A 24,204-nucleotide genomic window follows, 5' to 3' on the forward strand; every position below is an offset into this window, starting at 1 on the left:
TTGGAATGGTCCCATGTTGCTTTCAGCCAAGGGGAATTCCAAAGCCCTTTGCAGTGCAATCTCAAAATGCATGTTTCTGGAAAGAAACCTACAGTAAATGTCATTTAGACTGATGGTAATTTCATGCTGTACTTGTGAAAATGCCTTTTTTCGAACAACTCAGATGGAGAAACAGTAAATGGAGAATTAACTAACAGATGAGTTGTGGTGTTGCAGGATTATACAATAGGGGGATTATGTATGCACTTGATGGCTCAGAATTGATCTGGATATAATGGCATGTCCATTGCTGTTTGAATTCAGGTCAATCTTATGTCATGTAGGCCTAACTGAACGACCCTTCTCTTGATCTGCCACCATGTAGAAGATTGTGTCATTCCTATATTGGTATAGTTACTCTAGCCACTGCAATTATTTATTTATTATTATCAATTTAAAAATAAGTCTAAGAGGCAAATAGGCAGTACTAGTTCATCGACAAGCTGGAAAGTTTAGCCTGCAATACAAATGCAATGACATTTCCATTATTACAGCAGACTAATAGTTTGATAATGTATCATACATGCGCTCAGTATTGGGATAATCACTTGTAAAAGTTAATCCATGATAATTTTTTTAAATCAAAATGTTCTTTCAATCATCCTCAAATTGCCCCTGCTTATTAAAAGTGAATTATTTTATTGTTGTATATGTTACACAAAACGTATACTTGCAATATATGTAGCCTATGTACTATGGAGTCTGATTGTATGATTGCATCTTGAGGTCATTTAAAAATGAACATTTACACAAACAGGCATTTTCCACTCAGTTTTGGCACACATAAATTACTTTACTTGACTTTATTTGCTTATTTAGACGGGACAATGCAAATGAATGAACATTCAATACATGAACGCGAATTCAATAAACTGAACATGATCTCACGTAAACATGCCGGAAATCGCAATTCTAGGGATAAAGATTTAAACATTATTATTTATACATTATTTACATTATAATTATTTGTTACTGTCCACTGACATGTGAAAGAGGTTGTTTAGAGAAGGATTTTTGTTACGTTTGCTCTTGAAAGATATGTTGTTATTCACATGTTCACATACTGTAGGCCTAAGTCCCTTTTACACAGCCTGTTCAATGCATTGATTGATTTCTTGATTGATTGATTGAATACTTCAAAAGTCAGAAATGTAAACAGCAAGAGGTACGATTAAGACATTAAGGCTCAAAAGGATAACACAAAAAAGTCCTGGGGACTTGTTGTTCCATTGTGGTCTTACGTATTCAATTCATCAACATAGCATAAAAATTAACACAATAGTACTTAAATACAAAGTGAATGACACCTCCTTTCGATGGGAAATTGCATTTACCTCCCCTTGTGGTCTCCTGATAATGTTTTTTCAGGCCAATTTTGAAAGAAACCAGTGATTCACTAGCCTGGCATCCAGGCTACTTCGCTGGAAAGCCTACTATCTCTGTGCACAAACGGGAGAAAACGGACCGCGGCTTCGGATTAGTCTGTAGGAGGGGCGGGACCAGTGTTATCCAAAAAAACTCAAGTCACTTCCTGACTTGCCTTTGTAATGGAAATACCCACAGTCTGACCCTGGCCACACTGTGTCGCGAAGTGAGAAAAATAAATCCGCCGAATGTAGTGAAGTAGTGATTCACATCCTTTAATGGATGGTGTTCAGGGCATTCCACATTTTGGTGGCAGAGCAGTAGAATAGGAATTTTCCCTAATGTTTGTTCTAAATTTGGGTGGTACCAGATCATGGTCGGTCCCTCTAGTGTTGTGGCTGTGTGGGTGTCACAATGGAGAAGTAGTATACATGGGTATATACTGTATGGGTATAATGCCTATAAGGCAGTAGTTCTCAAAGTGTCTTTGAGGGGGTTCCAGGGGGTATTTAATATAGCATCATAATCAGTTTAACCCCCCCCCCCCCCCAAAAGAACATGCAAAGAATGTGACAACATTTTAATAACACAAACCTTGTATGGGGATCTCTGGCAGAACACATGTTCAGATGGGGCCAGATACATATTAATTTGGGGGTCCTTGTGAAAGGTTTGAGAACCATTGGTCTAAGGCAGTGGTTCTCAACCTGTGGTTGGGACCCCCAGGGGGATACCCACATAATTTGTGGGGGTCCCCAGTTGACAGTAAAAACATTTAAGGACTTTTAAGACCTTTTTACACAAACAACTGTATTTCTGATCACACAAACAACTGTATTTCTGATCACACAAACAACTGTATTTCTGCTCACGCAAACAACTGTATTTCTGATCACACAAACAACTGTATTTCTGATCTCACAAACAACTGTATTTCTGATCACACAAACAGCTGTATTTCTGATCTCACAAACAACTGTATTTCTGATCACACAAACAACTGTATTTCTGATCACACAAACAAGTTGTATTTCTGATCACACAAACAACTGTATTTCTGCTCACACAAACAAGGCTTCAGCGCATCTAATTTCACAACCCGACCCGTCGGGCTGTCAATGAAGACAATATAGTATTTTCGATGGAAAAATATGAAGCATTTATTTTTGTGAGAAAGTGGGCAACATGCGACTCAGCCGTGACCTTACAATGGTGACAACAACAACCGATTTAAATAAATTCCCCTGTCACCTCAAGTGACAGGGTGTGTGTGTGTGTGTGTGTGTGTGAGTGGGAGAGAGAGAGAGAGAGAGAGAGAGAGAGAGAGAGAGAGAGAGAGAGAGAGAGAGAGAGAGAGAGAGAGAGAGAGAATGGAATTACAATATGAAGTGAGTTTTGTAACTTTAGAATGAGCTTTTTGACAACAACAGCTGTGTGTGGGTTACCATTACACAACATTAGCATGCTCTTCTTATTGTGTATTATGTTACTCTTTGAACGAAACGCTTCAGCGCCTGAGCTTCTGAGACTGTGTGGTCTGCTATGCAGTCAGTCAGTCCATTTTGCGTTATTTTGTGAAATAAATGCATGCATGTATAGAATCTACTGTGACAGCAGCAGCTGCCATCTTCAGCATAGCACTAAACACCGCCAGTGTAAAGTAACTAAGTACATGTACTCAAGTACTGTACTTAAGTATAACTTTGAGGTATTTTTTACTTTACTTGAGTATTTGCAAGTTTCTATACTTTTACTTCTACTCCACTGCATCTCTGAGGCACAAATTGTACTTTTACTCCACTACAATTATTTTTTAAACTTGAGTTACTAGTTACTTTTTGATTAGATTTTCGATCGATTTTGATTATTATTACTTACAAAACATGCACTAACCACAGCCTATGCATACTTAGGCTATTTGAAAATAGCCGATCTACAAGCTCACAACGCATCGCAAAGCGACACGTTGTGAGCTTGTAGATCTGCTATTTTCAAAGGATTTTAATAAATGATACCTTGTGAAACGGGACATTCTGGATAATGAGTACTTTTACTTTTGTTACTTTAGTGTTTCTACATTGCAGTATTGGTACTTTTACTTAAGCGAAAAATGTAGTACTTTTTCCACCACTGGAATCTACTGACAACAGCAGCTGCCATCTTCAGCATAACACTAAACACCAGCTCTGCCTACATCAGTAGCCATGAGTTCTGACAGCTCCACTCACACTGAACTAGTGAACTCCATATCCACCCACCAAAATAATCATACTCGAACTGGGGACCCCCAACCCTGACAACAAGCACTTGGAATTGTAGGAGTTGAGGTATTATTACATTTTGTTTGACTCAGTTCCACAGATACATATTGTGAAAATAGTAGATCTAGTGTAGTGAGCTTGTAGATCGGCTATTTTCACAATTTCCCCCTCTTAGGTAATATTTGACAATTTGGCCAATGTTTGACAATTTTTTATAGCATTTTTTTTTGTATTTGTCCTTAAATTGTCACTTTAGAATGTGCAGATACCCTGTATACACTTATACTGTATGTTGGTTTGTTTACTGTTGGGTGAGAAAACAATGTTGCACATGAAGCTAATTATCAGGGGACCCCCCAAAATTATCTGGGGATCCCCCAAAATCATTTGGGGGACCGCCCTGGGGGTCCCGACCCACAGGTTGAGAACCACTGCACTGAACTAGCTCCACATTGACCTCCATAATACTTACCACGCCCACCACACTACATACCTCTACCCACCTAGGATGCACCCTAGCCTACACCCCTTCACCACCAGTCCACAATCCTGAGCATAGCTGGCTCGCTACCCGCCTGTGATGCGACATACCAAAGCCTAGACCACTTGTGCTATAACCACGCCCCGCTTCTGTGACGAACGCGGAACTGCCTCTCGTCTACCAAAAACCACGCCCCGCTTCTGTGACGCGTACGGGTGTTTCCTCCCGGGTCTCAGTAACTTGGTGACGGCCCCCAACGTCGGAGGCGTGCCGTCTCTGGCGGGCTTGAGCAACGAGAGGCACCGCCGAGCGAGCCAGTACGCGAGCGAGTCGCTGTGCCGAACGTTGCGAAGGCCGCTAGAGCCGACCCAGTGCCGTTCGAGTTATGTACCGATAGGGACAGAATCGTAAATTATCTACTCCACAAAATCTCAGAGGCACTACAATTATTTGAAAACTTTGGTTATAGTTACTTACTTTGTAGATTTGAATTAGGCTATTATTACAAAACATAGGCTACATTAACCTCTTCAGCCCTATTTAAACTTTTTTTGAACATTTTAAAATAGCGCCATGCGACGAGTTGTATGCTTGTAGATCGACTATTTTCAAAATATTTTGATACATACCTTGTGAAACGGGACATTCTGCATAATGAGTACTTTTACTTTTGGTACTTTATGTACATTTTGATAGCAATACTTTTGTATTTTTACTCAAGTAAGTTCTTTACACACTATCTGAAATCTCTTCCTGGGGTCCAGGTCCAGGTCAGACTCTCTGGATCCAGTCCTATTTGGATTAGAGGTCGGGACTTCGCTAGTGTGTACTCCCACGTGATTGGTGGATACGCGCATGCCAAGGTACTTAAAGGCATCCGATTGGCCACTGTTTATGTCAAACACTTTATTGTGGCCTCGGAGATACCAAGGATTCCAAAGTGACGTCACAACTCAGCGTCATCAGGCAGAAATGCTTCAGACTCAGTGGCACATGAACCAATGAGCGTTAATGAGGGAAGAAAAATAAAAATAATAAACAAATAATTAATAAATATTTATTAATAACTAGAAAGAAGAAGAAGAACAATACATTCTGAAGATTACTATTGTCTGGTTACTCTGTTAGGGCAACCACACTAATAGATAATATAATATAGTAATAATAGTAGAACACAATAAATTCCTTCATCGCACAACAATTTCGCAAGACAAAATAAACGTATTTTCATGCTAGTTTCGACGCACGACATGGTAGGTACGACGAAGTATGAATCGGGCTTAAACCCAAGACCTTCTTTCTGACGTCACTGACTCATCCTTGGTATCTTATTCTATGTGTGACAGATGAGTGTGTGTGGAAAAAAAACAAAAACAATCTCACTGTGTGCTAGCAGCCATCTTGCGAGAGAGAGAGAGAGAGCGAGCGAGAGAGCACGAGAGCTAGGAGAGAGAGAGAGAGAGATAGAGGGAGCAAGAGAGCTAGGGGAGGGGAGAGAGAGAGAGAGAATGTGAATACCGACGTGAAACGGAGAAGGAAAGGAAAGCCTCCGCAACGCAACGTTACATATATATTAAAAAAGGAAGGATAATAAAAAAAAGGACGGGGGACCGGTGTGTATACTTACCGCCTGGCTCACCTCTGTACGGCCCCGCGGACCACCGACCGGACCATCCAGGTCTGAGGAGGAGAGGAGAGGAGAGGAGGGAAGGAAGAAGCGGCTCGAGCCTCGAATCCAACCACCAGGCGCATTCGGGACGGAGCTAGCATCGGGGCTAGCTACGCTAAGCTAAAGCTAGGTTGCTGCTAGATCCCGTCCGAGAGGGAGGTTGAGGACGGAGGCTCCGCTGCCGTCGTTCAGACACCATCCAGCGGGCTTAATGGACACTCTCTGCCAAGGACGGCTGTTGTGATTTGACATGACGAGGGCGTAGTAGTAGTAGTAGTAGTAGTAGTAGTAGTGGACTCTGATTTGTTATATTAACAATTACATTGTTTAAAACCAGGAGCCAGCGAGACTGGTTCGGTGTATGTGTGTGTTTTCTCTCTCTCAGTGTAGAGAGAACGTTGTGATTAACGGACAGTATACTATCATGGCGAGGAGGGCCTCCAAGGTTTAGGTTTAGGTTTTGCCTCCTAGGTTTAGTTTTTTTTACCTAGGTTTTGGGTTATCCTCCTATGTTTAGGTTGTGCCTCCTAGGTTTAGGTTCTTAGGTTTAGGTTGTGCCTCCTAGGTTTAGGTTCTTAGGTTTAGGTTGTGCCTCCTAGGTTTAGGTTCTTAGGTTTAGGTTGTGCCTCCTAGGTTTAGGTTCTTAGGTTTAGGTTGTGCCTCCTAGGTTTAGGTTGTTGTGCTTCGGTGTCAACTTTCCCTTCGGACCCGCCTGGGAGGGAGAGAGAGAGAGAGAGAGAGAGAGGGAAAGTGACATGTTTCCCACATGGGAAGGGGGGGTTGTTGTTGGAGCCATCATCACGGTAGTCGAGGTTTGACCGCTATCATTATTAAGGGGCGTATCGGTAATTGTGAGTATTCCGTGTGGCAACCTTTTTTGGACCCTTTGGACGTACAGTGAATGAATCTATGCACATTTGAAATGACATCTACGATGCTGTTGTTGATGAAGACGATACAGTCCCCTTGGACCAGAAGACTGTTTTGAAAAGGAAAAGAAAAGGGGGCTCTGCCGTCACATTCTTATTTTTTCTCCCCACCACACACTGACTGACCTCGATTGTCATATGCAATTAATTGCATAACTAGACAATGTCATTGTGTACTTTATTGCCGTGGTGTGTTTGATCTTGAGCGGCCTGGGAAAAAAACTGAAATGCACAATAATAATGTCACACTGTTGTTGTTGTGTATCATCAGTTCCTCCTCCTACCAGCAAGTACACGTGTATATTTCCCCTCCTGATCTGACTGAGCCCTGGGATTTTTAACTGAACTGTTTTAAATGCTGATTAATTGAACTTATTTCTCTGAACGAACTGTTGTTCATGCCAAGAAGAACTCTACTTCGATTGGATGTTTATTATTTCCAATAACAAGGCACCCTGTCGCAGCTCCAGTCACTTATAAAAGAAGAATACAATACGTTGTGATTAGGTGTTTGGGGGGGACGGACGCTAATCCCCTGGAGGGAGTCATCATCGCTTCGGGATTTAATAAAAATAAATAAAGGATTTTGTCATTTGATCGAAGATGGGATCAGCGACCAAACTGGCGTTCGGCGTATTCCTCATCTCCTGTTCCTCAGGTGGGTTTTGTGTGTGTGTGACTGTGTGTGGTTGGAAAAAAAACCAGTCTGTACACGCTACTGCAACTCACAATTCACACACAAAAAAAAAGAAAAGAGATCGAATATTCCAAGTGGGAACCTCATGCATTTGATACAGTTACAGATACAACTTGACTGAATCAGATGCATGAATATGAGATCGACACAGGATCCCCGGTGTTGCCATCGCCTTGCCCCGGGTCCTCTGACACTGTCACGCTGGGGAGAGAAATCCAATGCAGAGCTGGAAATCAAGCAGCTCTTTCCCTCCTCTAGCCTGTGGCGATCCTAAACATTAGGCCTACATTTGGAGAGAGAGAGAGAGAGCCATTGCTATCGAACACCAGCAGAGCATGTCCGACCCACCAAACCTAAAGCAGGGCCATTCAAGTGTAATGCATTTCTGGGCCTCTATGCGCAAAACGGGTTAACGTGCGTGCAATGTGGGGTTTAGAGCGGGCAGTTGTATAATGCATACGGTGCAATGATTAATGCATTGTGTGCTGCTTGCTTTGCATGCCACCATGTCAAAATTCCTGCATGTTTAATCGAGCCGCTTCCACATGCAAATCCTCCAGATTATATGTGCTGATGTATGAATAAATATCAGTCCACGGTTCTAAAGGGGTCAAAGAGCAAAAGCGACACAATAATCGAGTCCTAGTGGGACCATGCTGTTGTAGGTCTCTCAATGCCAAACAAGCAAGCCAAACGAGGACATCTAACCTTAGGCAGTATATCACTTTGTCAGGGGTTTTGCTAATATAACCCTTGTAGATCGGCTATTCATTTGTCAATTTCTGAAAAATAATGTCGCCCATAAAGTGACGTGCCCAAAATAAGGACGCCAGGTTAAAAGTGATTAACACCCAAACACCTCGATTATATGTTGCTTGTTGTGTGAGGCAAAGTGAGTAAACTCGGGTCGCAATATACCAAGAAGATTCGATCAATCTGCACTTTACCTGGTGTGGACTTCGACCTGGATAAGGAAGATTGTCACATTCCTCAGTCCTGTGTGACTTGCACTCGAATGACCGTGGCATGGCACACACAGGCAGCATTTTGATGCCGATTTGTATGATGATGTGCTTATCAGAATTGTTTTTTATTGCCATGATGTATGCATGTTTGCACATACAAGGACTTTGTGTGGGTGGCACTGGCTGGTGCATTACACTGAACCAACACATATTTTCAACTACTTGCTCAAGATATCATTTATGCAAAAAAGATGGTACAGCAGAAGCTATACAATATTATAAATTCAGACATGCAAAAGTGTCACTTTTCAGCTACAGTCACCTTTTTGAACCCAAATAGGGCAATTGTGGGACACCTGACCCGAAAGAAAACAACATGTTGTCACCTTTTTCACCTCGGGGCTGTTTGCATGCCTGTAAATTGTACACTATTGTACTTTTAGAGCCTGGTTAAGCAGTATAGGTAGATGCACATGTTGATGTACACAATAAGTAAGTGGCCATTGTCTTTGCTCATTCCTTTTTTGCTGATGGTAGTAAAGTTGGAGGACCACATGAATGTAGGCATGTCACAATTACTACTTAAAGGAGAATTCCGGACAAATTAAGTGTTATCTTTCATGTCTCGTTACTCACCTAGCGACGTAAAAAGTGGCGTTCTTTTTTTCCATATATTCCCCTGTCGTCATTTTTTAAACACCCTCCGTTGTTATAATGGGAGCGAGTGGGTTAGTGAAGTTCGTCTATTATAACCAACGCAATGTTATTTTTTTCTCTACTACGATTCATTGTAGAGTCTCATGATAGTCAAACATGCGCTGAAAATTCCTGCGAGCCTGCCGTTAATGGCGAACGATTTAACACTGGATGCTTGTTTCTTTCCAGAACCTGGCAACTCGTGTTGCCAGATTCTGGAAACAAGCAACCAGTGTTAACCCATTATAACAACGGAGGGTGTTTAAAAAATGACGACAGGGGAATATATGGAAAAAAAGAACGCCACTTTTTACGTCGCTAGGTGAGTAACGAGACATGAAAGATAACACTTAATTTGTCCGGAATTCTCCTTTAATCACCATAATACATTATTTATTTTTGATTATTGGCATCGGCTATTGTCAGTCGTTTCTTTGTGTATTTAAAGGAGAATTTCGGACTAGCCTTTTCCTTACCTTTTATATGATCTTTTTATGTCCTAGGACGTGTTACTCCATCCCGAGTCCACCGGCGGACGGTCCGTGCGCTAGATCGCGTATTTTTATCGCGATTCTAAATATTTTTTTGTTTATATATATATATATATAACGTTCATATTGACAGAAACCTAGCCACAGTGTTTGAGTTAGATGTGCGCCCCTCCGGAAGTCTCGCAAGACGAGATTTCACCCGTGATTTCACCCAAGTCAGCTTGTAAACACTACGTCGGCCTATTTGGGACAAAACGCTGTGACTAGGTTTCTGTCAATATGAACGTCAGATATCAACAAACAAAAATACGCTATCTAGCGCATGGACCGTCCGCTCTGGTTTTTAGCTGTGGTGGACTCAGGATGGAGTTATGAACATTTTCTACTGTCCCGTTGCTGCCCGTGCAGCTATTGTTTACAAGGCCTAAAAGCCGCACAATGAAATTGTTAATCGCAATTATTTGTTTGACAATTAATCCGATTTAATCGTCAATTAAATGTCATTATCGGGACAGCCCTCCAAGGATGCGCCATATTTTTTTGTCTGTTTCAGTCAGAGAAGCAAACAACACTCTCCCTTTCCTGTGTGAATGTCAGTGGTTTGAAGGCAGGTCGTGTGTGTGTGTGTGTGTGTGTGTGTGTGTGTGTGTGTGTTGCTGGATCACGTGTGTGTGCACATTCTTTCTTACCATAGGGATGATAGAAAGGCTAGCCAACACCTGCTCGATTCATTGTGCCAAAAGCAGATAAGGAAACAAAGTACCTTGTGTAAAACCGTTTAAGCATATCAGTTTTTGTTGATGTGATTGGCGATACCCTGGGCCACTTTGTTTGTTCGCTCACGGAAGCTCCTCTAAAGAAATAGGAATTGCCCTCTAACCCCACATGTCCGTTTCATGATGTTGACCCACAAAAGTTGTCATCTGAGCTAAATTTATTGCCCTGAGGGCAGCATACACCTTGGGACTCTAGTAGATTTCTTGAGCTAGTGAAGTGGAAACTAAGGTGCAGCGTCTACTATCATACCAACATCCCTGTGTCCTGAATAGGATGTGAGAACTACGACATGGATTTCTCACCTCAGCCTTAACTACTTAAACCCTATACTTCATTAACCCGACTCCTCTAAGGGTCTATACTAGACCCCCTCCTTTTTTGCCTCTTCACCAAATCTCCTTTTTTCCAAAAATATGTGATCTGCTATTTTTGCTGAATGTTTGCCACAGAATAGAGATCCTAGTGTTCATGTATAGTTAATTGGCTCCAAGTGGAATCCTGTGCAGGGACCTGTGCTGTATGTTATCTAGCAAGAGATAGATGAAAAGACAAATTCTAGTTAATCCTGTGTAACCTGGGAAAGGTTTTTCTTTTAAAAATGCCTCTAGGCATAGCTCTAAGATATGACCACTACAGTCAGTGCAACCAAAAAACGCTGTAAGACAAAGGCACACAAGCAGCTTAGCATAGCACGGCTGGCTGGCCTGATATTACAGCAGGCAGTCACAGCTGGACCAGGAGGTGTCCCAGGTGTTCTATCATCACTTGTACAGCCCAGCAGGAGGCCATTAGACAATGACACCACTTGTGTCACAAATATTCTTTTTTTATTTTTTATGTTGTCTGATGTGTTCGTGGAAGAGCAGTGGAAGAGTAGTTATATTGAACCGTTTCCAGTGTAGTGAGTCCCAAGACCTGCGAGTGATCCTTCAACTGGGTCCTGTAGAAATTGACAATAAAATGTGTAGCGTTTGGTCTTATATGGTTATGATTATGTTATATTCATGTGGGTGAAATAATGGGTCACTCTATGACTTTTGTCCACCTGTCAAAGTTACTTAAACTCTGCAATGGTTTATAGTTGTCCACCTGTCAAAGGTCAGTTAAACTCTGCAATAGTTTACAGTTGTCCACCTGTCAAAAGTCAAGTTAAACTGTGCAATAGTTTATAGTTGACCACCTGTCCAAATCCCTGATGCTTTACGTACATATGAATTCTTACTTAAGCCTATCAGTCTTTCCAGCAGTGGCCCATTACTGTCAAGTTAATGTAAAGGAAGCACTGGGAGGCAGACCCCATCAACCAAGAGATGAGCCAAACCAGTGGTTGTTTTATTCTGAAAGGCCATGACCAGCTGGGTTTCTTTAACCCAAAATCCAATTTCACTCGTTGGCCCCCTTGCTGCTTCTCACATGTTAATTTTCCTCCCAAACTGTGCAACAAAAGACCACAATCCCGCCCTTGTCGGTACCCTCTGCATTCTAAGCAGGCTCTATATACGACTACAATTATCACATTACCTCTAGTAGCTCTCACAAGAGGAACCCTCAGAAGAGCACAATTAGAATGTGTATTCCTCGTTACCACGGGTGCTGTGTTCAAATTAGGTGATCAATGGCGTCCTTCATGATGTGTACCCCTGGCCTGCAGTCCAATACATAAAAAATAACTCTTTAATATCAAACAAGTTAAAAGGTAAATCACCCAGAGGCCCCCGTAATGTCAGAATGAAACATGGATTTGTTGCTATATTAGGCAGGATCTCCCCTCTCCCTCATCCACCTTTTACTCAACCTACCCCTTGCCAGGTGTAAGTGGATGCGCATCACATTGTTTACATAGAGTTCCTGCTCCAAGCATGCTGCCAAATATAATCCTACCTGCCTGGACATGATTCATTAATGGCCCTGTAATGGACATTTGACTGCCTCTCAGTATCACATACCACCAAGCATGCAGCCCTCATCTCTCGGTCACAGAGTTTCCTGAGAGTTGTTTTTGTTGTCTTTGTAATGTGCAGCAGTGGTCCCCTACCCCTATCTGTCAGGTAACGGGTTATGTTGTTCATACGCGCCGCTTGACCGGCAGCGGACCCGGGCCTTCCTGTCAACAGGACCGCCAATCCTCAGCTACTTCCCAGCACGCTCAAGAGTTGCCACAACAAATATGCCAGGTCGTACGCAGCGGTTCAGAACAAGTTGTTGTTTGGTTGGTTTAGTGTGATCGTTATCAGGTTTCTGGAAATATGTGCTCTGAAAGTGGCTTGCTCAATATTAACGGCTTCAAAGAGATTTGGTTATGTGCCTCACATCTAGTGTATGAGCTTACCATTCCTTCCTAACCATATAAATACATTGACCTTAAGTCCAAGAATCACATATTCCCCCTCTTGTTTTGGCTTCTTTCCCCCCTTTCTGTTTTGCAGTGCAGAGGTGGATTTCAGCCACCAAGATAGTGTTGCAGGGCCATAGCACCATGATTGCATGAATTATTTATGTCAAACGGTTGGAGCTGACATTGCTCACTGTTTTTAAAGGCATCGCATTTAAAAATCACATGCGCCGTTGTTTAGTTCCATCTCGTCCTCTCCGCTTGGCCCTGCACTCACCCCCACCCACCCACCTGAGAACATTCTGTTCATCTGTGTGGTAGAGTGCCGGGTAGTTCAGGCGCTACAGCATTATGGGATTTTAAACACCAACTCAATTTGCTGCACCCCCAACTCCCTCATTACTCCTCTCCGTCGCTCCGTGGACTTGGCCAGGACCACTAGAAGTGCCACATAACAGTTCATAGAGCACGTGGAAGTGCTCTATGGATTGGGTTTCCCTGTCCAAATTCACAAGGGAGTCAGAGGTGAAGTGTTTTTAAGAAGGGGGACGGAGGGCATTTAACTGAACGACCATAATGGACTCTGTGCCAACTATTGGCAGATGTGGACCTCTCTAGCATTGGAGGGTCAACTCCCAAGGGCTGGTAACTGGTCCACCCCCTACTAGTAAAAATGTTAGCCTATTAGTAGGGAAATATTTACAATATCCAGCCTTCCCATTTGGAATAGTTTTGAGAATACTCTCTTATTTGCAATAAAGTCGAATAAACGTATATTAGAGTAAATTGCATCCATACGTTGTCCTTCACTAACACATACACACACACACACCTGCACGCCCTGCTCCATCCCCTTAACAAGCGTAATCGATCCTCAAAGTATCATCATCTCAGAGTTGGATGCAATGATGCAACCTTGTTGGGCTGAAACTGGCTCACTTTCACTTGCTAACAACAGCACCCATTCTTGACCTTGTGTTCCAATGCCCGCTGTGCGGACACAAAGACTGCAGGCCTATTCATTCTGTAAAACGGCTAAACGCAGAGATGAAGTCAGAACTCCTAATCCTGGCTGGAATGTCCAGCAGGGTCTCACTCTGCTCCAATTATGCAGCTTTATCGCTCCGGCCCTCCGCCGCCCCAACAATGATCTGGAGGAATAACGCCAAGGCTCTCTTTACCCAGAAAGAGCCCTTTTTTATGTGGCATTTTATGTAGACCACAAGCTGGACTGGGTTTTCCACATTCATCCTCCCCAGAGGTACAATTCAGAGCTCCCAATCACAGCACACACCACATGCAAATGCCTGATAACAGGAACGAGCCTAGATTTGCAGTTGCACTAGATAACCTAACTAGGCAGTCCTTTTTGCATGCATGCTAATGCGGCCGCTACACTACAGGGTCAAGCATTGTGTTAAGTTGAACCATATTATTGAACAGGCTGTGCCCCTGATCGCTGGATCCTGAATTAAGACAAACATTTAATTTGTTCCCATTTCACCTTTTTAGCTGGTTTGTTGTGCTTGTGCTGAAATCTGCTTTGGCTAGTTCGATTTAGGACAAAAAGGAGGTTCTTCACGGCCTGCCTCTTCATTTCTCTTGTTATGTCAGCATAGAGTTGTCTTTGCAACTCATGCATTAGTCTCCGCTGGCCCTGTATGGGTTTTCATTCTCACTGTACCAAACACACCTCTGCAGGGTATTAAGAGGTCACCCGATGTTACCCAAGGCCATTAGATGCTTCTCATGCAGGAATTCGATATGTGGCTGAAGTTATACGCCAGGGGCTTTCAGTAAACAAATGTGGGATATATTTAAGTGTTCTCTTCTCATGTCCTTTGGGGAGTGCCCATTCCACCCCTGCAGGGGGTAGTATACAGGAGAAAGTGTCATGCTCCCTTTTTGGCATTTTTACAAAGGACACCCCCCCCCCTCACTTAATTCCCTCGCTGCACTAGATCACACAGGATACTCAGAGGAGTCTGCAACAGGTTTGATGAGCTGGCAAAGTGGTGGTTTAGACCAAAGCTTTCTTATCGTTTACCCTTTTCCCTTCTAAAACTTGCAAGTATGTACAGGTGTTTTTTTAAACACCCGCGATTGACTCCTTACCCTTTGCCAGTATATGTCGTAGGGTTGTGTACCGGATCTCGGTGCCAGTTCCTATAGGTCTGGTACCTACAGGACCCAATCACAACACAGATTCCAACGCTGTCAGTTAGCTCCAAATCGGACGTTACAGGTAACGGAAGCTTCACCACTCATGCGACCACTAGTAAGCAACAGTTTACCTTGCTCTAACAGCAGAGTGTAGGCTACCGTGTAGGCTTGTTAGATTAAGCATGGTTAAATTGCCTAATATAACGCTAACGGTCTAAACAATGCAACGTCAAATAACGACTATTTCACACTTGTGCCTCAATTACGATTAATGAACGATTATTGGGTTTTAATAATATCAGATCTACAAGCTCACAATGCGTCGCAATACAATGCTTTGTGAGCTCGTAGATCAGCTATTTTCACAAATTTAGCATGCCGCCATTATACAACAAAGTATAACACAGGGTCTAGTGGTTAATCAGACTTTTATCGTGTTGATTCATTGATATAAGAAAACAAATATATAAAAAAAAAGGATTTGATTATGTGTCGGTTATTGGTTCTAAATATCGGTTTATATATATATTTTATTGCCCAGGCCTACTGGCTGGAAGGCCTACTGACTGGCAATACTCTGTATGATCATCATACGGTGGTGTCGCTCGCAAAGAGTAGTAAATCTACGAGACCACAACGAGTGGCGATGTGCTAAGTGTTGTGACCTTGGAGACGGTAAGGAAATCCCTCCAGTACAGTGTTACTTAATGATGTATCCCCAGTAGTACAACATTGTACATCATACCAAAGGTTCCTAGTCCTACCTATACTACTGTGGGGAAATGTAGTTGTCAGTTTAAAGTTAATTGAAAATCTTGCATTTATACCATTGTTTTGCAAATTTTATTAGTAGTATAGGAAGTATACTGTAGGTTTAGGCACCGGCACAGATGACTAGGCAATGCCTTTCTATTGTTTCACCGCTACAAACCCTAGTGCCTCTTGGTGATAATTGTTATAGGATTGATCGATTTTGGGGACTCACCCAGTTAGAGGATTGCAGTTAATGGATTGGTTGGTCGTGGGGACCGCAGAGGGGGACCAGAGTTACAGGATTAGCCAGACTAGCAAATCACAGAAAACTCAGCCCCCTAGGCTATGCAATGTTAATTGGTAGGCAGTGGGATGAGAGAGATAATGGATTGGTTGAGTGGTTGGCGCCTACAAACTCACGCATAGCGATACATGTTGTGAGCTTGTAGATCTGCTATTTTCGATGCACCACACCGTATGACAGTATAGATTAGCCATAACCATTCTTTCATTTGATAACATTGTCTTGTTACTGTCTGAGAAATAAGTAAAATAATATTTTTCAGTCTTTGGACTAGGCTGATTTAAGAAGTCATCTAGCCTGAAGTCAAACTTATTCGACTCGAAGCTAGGTGTTAATTGATGCGCACAGGATACATCAGTCATCCCCACGCACATGGAAAGAGATATAGCCTCTCTGTCTTGACGGGTCGGATATCTGGCTTTTATCTTGTTCATTTCATTGTGGCTATCTATCTACCACAGTTTGTGGCTACTTGGAAATAAAGAGTACATTGACCTAAAACTGTGGCCATCATTGGGCCAACAATTGAACCTGTCATATTGGTTGAGAAGGATGGGAATTAGGCTTCGGCTGGGGACTCTGCCGGACTAAGATGGAGTTTATGTGATGCTACGGTACATATTGGTACACAGTTTAGCACAATTCAGGTAATATCCTATATTAAAATTGGCTAATATAGGAGGGCCGGCCAGCGGACCACAGCCACGTCACTCTGACTCGGACATAACCATAAACAAACACAATACGCCCTATAGGCAGCACTAGGCAGCACTACGGCCACATCACTATGACTCAGACATAACCATAAACAAACACGATACGCCCTATAAGCACGACTACGGCCACATCACTATGACTCAGACATAACCATAAACAAACACGATACGCCCTATAGGCAGGACTACGGCCACATCAATATGACTCAGACATAACCATAAACAAACACGATACGGCCTATAGGCAGCACTATGGCCACATCACTATGACTCAGACATAACCATACACAAACACGGTACGCCCTATAAGCAGGACTACGGCCACATCACTATGACTCAGACATAACCATAAACAAACACAATTTATCGAGTAGTTCGGATAAAAATCCTGGTAGTGTTTGCCATGTGTTTTGCCTACTGACTTTTGTGCATGTGTTACATCGGTAATGGTGACCTATTTGTTTTTGTTTCGGCAGAGAAATCTATTTAGACCTATTTGATCCCATGGGGGAAATTACGTTTTCAGCTTCACCCAGCTGATTGCTGCCCAAGTGGTCAGACTTGGGCGCAGGGTTGGAGCAGTTGAGGGTTAAGTCTCTTGCTCAGGGACATCTCGACACGGAGAACTGCCATAAGGGTAATATAACATAAATATACAGGGCAATATACCAGACAACACAGCACTAGTGTGGAGGACTCCTTTCACACTGTTTCACAAATCCAGATTGGGATTGGGCTAATAAAACAAAATCAGTTAAGATTTGTTTTTGCACCCTAACTTAAGACTAAGAGAGAACCTGCACACAACCTGGTGCAACAGGCTGCTGTTGTGCATCAAGTTAATTGATGCTCAGAGTCACAGGATCATCCCCGCAAACATTTGGACAGGGACAGCCTCGGTCATAACAGGCCTGGTATCTGCCTTTTTATGTTATTTGTTTCCTTGTGGCTATCTACCACATTATTACACCAAAGGCATGGCAAGCCGTTTGTGGTCACACCACACAGAAATGAAGATAACTTTTGACCCCAAACTGTGGCTGTCGTCTGTTCTACAACTGAGCCCGTTACACAGTAATAATTAGACTGGAATCTCATTTTGTAAAAATAGAAATACAAATTGTGTGAAAATCATATAATGAACCTAGTATCTGAATCGTATCGAATCATGAGTTGAGTTAATCATATGCTGCCATACAGATGGGTTAATAATGTTGTATTCATTCAAATAAATCCCAGATTGTAGCTTTAGGCCAAGATAGGGATATCCTTTTAACAATTGCTAAACTGTAATTCCTGTTGTCATGACCCAGTGTCCACAAGTGAACTATTTATAATGGCCTTATTTCCCCTCTATTATTATTATTTCATTTTCTAAACCGGTGGCAGTCATCTCACTGATTTGGCCCACTATTGCTGAATGAACACAGAGGAAATGCCACCTCAGCATTGTTCACCTCCTATACAAGCCAACCGGTCAACTGTCACCCCAGGTCAGTACTCAACAGTGACTAAAGCCGGGTGGGGGTCCCCCTATTCATGATCTGTGTGAAGCGCCCGGGTCAATTTGTCCAACTTAATTCACTGTCCCAGATCTGTGTAATAATCATAGCTCAGAGACCTGGCTTGATGCTCATCTTCCTCCGGTTTCTCCTCCTCCTCCTCCTCCTCATCTCCTACGCGTGGATGTGACAGTAATTCCGGCAGATTCTGTGTAATCCTGATAATGGCGACTTGTGTCTCTGGAACTAATCCCCTGGATTTATCCCCACCGAGGGGCAATTAGTAAATTAATTCCTCCCTAAAAATAATGTTCTTCATCCAAAGCTTCGGTGCATTCAAGTAGAGCAGTTACACTTTTTCTTTTTTAAACAGACAATTGAGTTGACTCCACAACGTATGCCGCTCCAGGGCTATTTCAGTGCACGTTAGACTCTTACTATACCATTTTGTGCTGCCTCAAAAAGGAAGCTGTTGCTGTCAGTTGGAAACCTTGTATTTCCATTACTTCTACATCCGAGAACAGAAAAATAATCTGTGTTTCAATAAATCCAATGTAATTATTATTTGGTCACAAGCTCTTTAAGCTATAGCATTAATACTTTTTTTAGTTGGTTAAAGGAGTAGTTCACCCCAAAAATGACTTATTGTCTCCGCCGGAGGCGGAGAGTATGTTTTCGCTTCGTCCCGCCGTGTGTTCACCTCCCTCCTAGCCAAGCTAACATTGGTCAAGCTCCGCGTGACACGTGTCAATATGTTGACACCAATGCCTTTGATTGGCTAGAGGGACGCATGACGAAATAAAATCCTATAAATAGGTGTGTCACTTCAAAAAGCCATTTATGTCTTTTGAAGTGAGGTAAGACAGGATCAATCAGTCTTGATTGGAACAGTACCTTCCAGTACAAATCACCCGTCCGTGCGTGTGTGTGTCCCTCTGAGAACACCTAACATTGGTCAAGCAAAGGCGCAGAAGGCCAAAGCTAAGAAAGCATACTCATCTACAACAGTAACACAGAAGAGGACTATAGAGTTGAATTGATCCCACAACAAGGCCGAAGTCTTAATACTGTAACAATTGGCCACCTTGATCAAATACATTATGTAGCACTAGAGAAAACTGACATAGATCAAACACACCAATCAACTGCTGAAACTGTTCAAGACAATGAAGATGAAGAAGACAGACAAGCATTTGAACAAACCAGTCAATTACGACGACTCCCATATGACACATTGCTTCAAGAAGATTTTTTTTTAGATGCAGACACTACATATTCAGTCGCCCCTGCAGAACACCAAAAACCACACGCATTCTACCAAGACGACCCGTTCTACCAAGACGACCCGTGCTATTAAAATAGCACGGGTCTGCTGGCGGAGACTTGAGCACATTTTCTAGTTTTCTATCAATTACACACCCCATGAAGCATTGAATTCATAGAGATTTTTTAGTTTTTGTCGCATTCCTGAGCCAATAATTTGATGATAATAATAAAGACCCTATGTATCCGGTAGGAGACACAAAGGAGACTCTTTGTGTCTCCTAATTGATAGAAAATAAGTAATTTCTTGGGTGAACTACTCATTTAAATATTTATGAAACCCACTTATAGCCTTGCGTCCCTGTTTTGGGCATGTCATTATAGGCAAGTTTCAAATAAATAGCACATTTACGAAGTGGTCGCAACACATTGTGAGCTTGTAGTTCGGATATTTCCATTGCTTTTGCACAACATCATACAACGAAGTATAACATAGGGCATTAATTTATGAACAAACATAAAAAAGATGAAATAAGGAGATACAAGGTTTCTCTCCGAATGTGACAAAGTGGTTCTTTACGCCAGAGAGACTTACTCGGCTGCTGTTTAGAAATGCATGTAGGAGAGAGATTTTAAATGAGCTCCAAACAAGCGGTTTAGCCATGGGCACAACTGCTATTCTTTTACCTGTGTTGCTGTAACATTGCTATGCCTTTCTCGTGGCTTTATACTGGGGTTTTCGTTAAAACCATAAAGATGGTTTACTGGTGTGATTCCTGTGCGTACCGTAACCTCAGTCCGGGCATTTTATGTCAAATCACTGCATTAACCCATTAAGACCTGAGGCCGATTCTACAAAATGTCTCCTAAATCCTTTTTTGATTAAACTTATGTTACTATGTCATTGGTTCTCAAACTTTTTCATGTCAAGGACCCCAAAATGTATATGTATTTGGCCGTGGACCCCCATTTAAAAATATGTTGCTCCCGGGACCCCCCAGAAGCAAAGATTTGAGTTATAAATGTTTGCTTTAAAAAATATACATATTCAAAGATTTGCACGCATTTTCTTGATTTTTCTAAAATAGCAGATCTACAAGCTCGTAGCGCGGCACTCGGTGCCGCGCTATGAGCTTGTAGATCTGCTATTTTTGAATAGCCAAAGTGTAAAATAATGCTTTTTTTAGCTCAAATCTAAAAATGACACAGATGCGTTCCACGTCTTAAAGGGTTAACCCATTTAGACCTGTAACACCTATACGTTTGATTGATTGATTGACATTTTTATTAGGCAAAAGAATGTAAAACAACACAGTTACATTTATAATGCTTTTGTCTAAAAGGTCCGGCCAAAAAAGTCCTTGCGGACTTGTTTCCGTTGGGGTCCTTGAATTAATTTCATAGACATATATAGTAGCAACCAAACAGTTCAAAAATCAATATGAAAATACAGATAATACAGAAAAAATACAACTATGTACCAAAAAAGGAGCATGAAAAAAATTAAAATAAAAAATAAATGTACAAAAAAAAGGGGGGGGGGTGAAGCATGGAAAAGTAACGATTATATACAAAAAATGCATGAGGAAATACAAAATATGTACAAAAAAGAGGAGGGGGGGGGGGGGGTCGTCTGTCTACAGGGAAACTGGTACTATCTCCTCTTTCAGCCTCCAGAAAGATGAGTTTTTAGGGCTGTTTTGAATGAGCCCAGCGAACTGCATTTTTTGAGGGATGGGGTTAGACTATTCCATTCCTTGGTGGCTGTGCTATAGAAGGAGAATTTGCCCATGTTTGTTTTATGGGTGGGTGGTACCAGATTGTTGTTTACGCTCCCTCTAGTTTCGTGGCTGTGGGTGTCACTAACTTTTTCGAGGTATTTATACAGATATGCGGGTATAGGGGGCATTTCGGGCAAACGTTATACCTTTCAAGCCGGGAACACCTCTGTGTGTAGTCGCTGCTATTGTAAATACGGTATATAGCAACAGTAACTTTTTCAAAATTTTGAATTTAGAAGGCGTTTTTAGAATCGGCCTCGGGCCTAAATGTGTTCAATCACATTAACTGTACAGTATCTCCTGTAGTGCACTATTGGGGATCTCCTAGGACCGGCTCAAAATTATTAATAGCACAAGTTCAAAAGCACCATCTGGTGATGTGAAACTCCATTGAAGCTGACAAAAGGGGAACAAGGGAAAAAAACTAAACAAAAAAGGAACGGGTGCCGCCATGCTGCAACCTGAGTCACAGACGTTGGAAAGGCCCTAGCTAGCTGGTACTGAAAAGCCCTGCCCCTTCTTATTAACCCCGTGGGTCAAATCAGACTGCGGCAACATGGCATAGAATAGAATGTAAGCATCTCCTGAAGGCACCATGGCATTCGTTTTGTTGGCGCGCGAACAATCGCGTTGTTAGTATGTTGCGGCAGCAGCTGCCCCCCCATCTTGGCGCCAACAACTCCTCGCTCGACCTGCGTGACCAGTTTCCACATCTCTGTGGCCCGAGGCTCACAGCGTTCCATGTTTAGCTGGCACTTTGACTCATCCATAATTGATTGTCAGCACAAATGTCACTGTTGCGTCCCCGCAAACCCTTGGCCCCTTGTTAGACATGGGAGGAATGAGAATCTGGTGTTTCTTCTTCTAATCTGGCTGCCTGCCTATTTGCCTGCTGCTAACCTAAGGCAGGTGGTTCTATTTTCTCCCTCCTCCCTCGTGTGTGTGTGTGTGTGTGTGTGTGTGTGTGTGTGTGTGTGTGTGTGTGTGTGTGTGTGTGTGTGTGTGTGTGTGTGTGTTCTCTCTCAAAATATCTCCTTGTACTATTCCAAACAATGACTTGAAGTAGCCTCGGATGAAGAATGTTGCCTTGTGTCAGTCCCTAAGGTTTATTTAAAAAAGTGCTTAGTTTAGATGTCAGGCACACTAAATGGTAGCGTAAAGTTCAAGGCTCCAAACTAAATGTTTCGCTTTAGCTCGGGTTGTTGTCGAGTAGTTAGTCCAGGGGTCTTCAACAGGGGGTCCTCAGAGTTTCAACAGGGGGGCCGCCAAATCTTTGTGTGATAGGATCTTTTTTTTTTTACATTAACCACTTGAACCCTAGCATCCCTATTCCGAGGAGGACTTAAGCCAAAAAATTGCCGATCTGCAAGCTCACAACGGCTCGTGCTGCGAGGCGTCGAGAGCTTGTAGATCTGCTATTTTCAGCTAAGAGGTTTGGCATAGAGGGAAAAAAGAGCGGACCAAGTACAAAGTCAGGTTATTGAAGTTTTAAGTGGTTAAATGTCTGAAAATACACATTAACATGAATCCAACATACACTGATGACACCGACAGTGCTGTCAAACAAGTCTATGAAGCTATCTATGAAATCTATGAAAAAGTTTGATCTGCAACACAATGTTATACAATATGTAGTGGGGGTCCCTGCTTCATCTCCCTCAGCTAGGGGGTCCTTGGGCTGAAAAAGCGGTGAAGACGCCTGAGTTAGTCTATTCTTCCACACATTTAAGCCAAAAAGAGATGGTGATAGTTCTGTTGTGTATTGTCGCCTGTGTACCCTAGTGGTTTGATTAATTGAATATTGTATTAGACAGAAATGCAAACAGCACGAGTACAGTCAAAGTCTAAAAGGATAACACAAAAAAGTCCATTGGACTTGTTTCCATTGAGGTCCTATATATTCAATTCATCAACATACAGCAGCAATAAAAATAACACAAATACAATATCATCACAAATATATGTACAGAGTAGAAGGGGGGGGTGAACACCTTTTCTAAGGGAGAAGTGATAATAATTACCTCCCCCTTTAGCCTCCTGAAAGGTGTATTTTCAGGCCTGTTTTAACCCATTCAATCCAGGAACGCATATGTGTCATTTTGGATTTCTTTGGCTATTTTTGAAAAAAAAAGATCTTGAAAATGTGTGCAAATCTTTGAATATATATATATATATATATATATATATATATATATATATATGCACACACACACACACACACACACACACACACACACACACACACACACACACACACACACACACACACACACACACACACATTTTAACTCAAATATTTGCTTCTGGGGGTCCCTGGAACAAAATATTGAGATGGGGGTCCGCGGCCAAATACATATCAATTAGGGGGCCTTGACCTGAAAACCACTGATATTATAGCAACATAAGTAAAAAGAAAAAAAAGACATTTGTAGAATCCCCAGAAGCCAAGATTTGAGTTTAAAATGTTTGCTTTAAAAAAACATATTAAAAGATTTGCAAAAATGTATGCAGATATACAAGCTCATCTGTGCCGCGCTATGAGCTTGTATATCTGCTATTTTTGAATAGTCCAAAGTATAAGATAATGGTTATAGCTATAACAATATTAAATGACACAGTATTCGTTCCCGGATTGAATGGGGTTAAAGGAAGCCAGTGATCCACATTTTGGTGCCTAGTTGGTTGTGTGTGTGTGTGTGTGTGTGTGTGTGTGTGTGTGTGGGGGGGGGGGGGGTCAGAAGGTTGGCACATCACTCACTGCTTCTTTGCAGAAGCGTTATTGTCAAACCACACCCGCCCGCCGCCACATCCTTTGACTGAATGAGCCTGTTTTTGTCGGTCAGAGAGGAACCACTTGAGGTTTTGTTGGGGCTAACCACAAAAACCAGCTTATATTGTTGTTTCTTTCAAAACCCGTACGGTGCCTGCAGGCCAGGGTTTCCTACTTTTATATTAAGAGATCCCTCTCCTTTGGTGTTTAGATAAGATTAAAAGCCCAGGATTAGCCCACGTTTTAAAAA

The 24,204-nt window shown here is 42.3% G+C and overlaps 1 protein-coding gene across 1 annotated transcript in view; it reads left to right on the forward strand.

The window, feature by feature from the left end:
* The first annotated feature begins 5,610 nt into the window (after positions 1-5,610).
* The window catches only part of acvr2aa (activin A receptor type 2Aa), a 91,621-nt gene continuing 73,027 nt past the window's right edge, over positions 5,611-24,204 (forward strand). The window contains exon 1 of the mRNA XM_080456517.1: positions 5,611-7,402. Coding sequence (XP_080312643.1) covers positions 7,348-7,402 — 55 coding nt within the window. The 5' untranslated portion in view covers positions 5,611-7,347. The remainder of the gene's footprint in view (positions 7,403-24,204) is intronic.

Source organism: Gymnoscopelus braueri (assembly GCF_963280865.1).
Source record: "Gymnoscopelus braueri genome assembly, chromosome: 18".
NCBI classification, from domain to species: Eukaryota; Metazoa; Chordata; class Actinopteri; order Myctophiformes; family Myctophidae; genus Gymnoscopelus; species Gymnoscopelus braueri.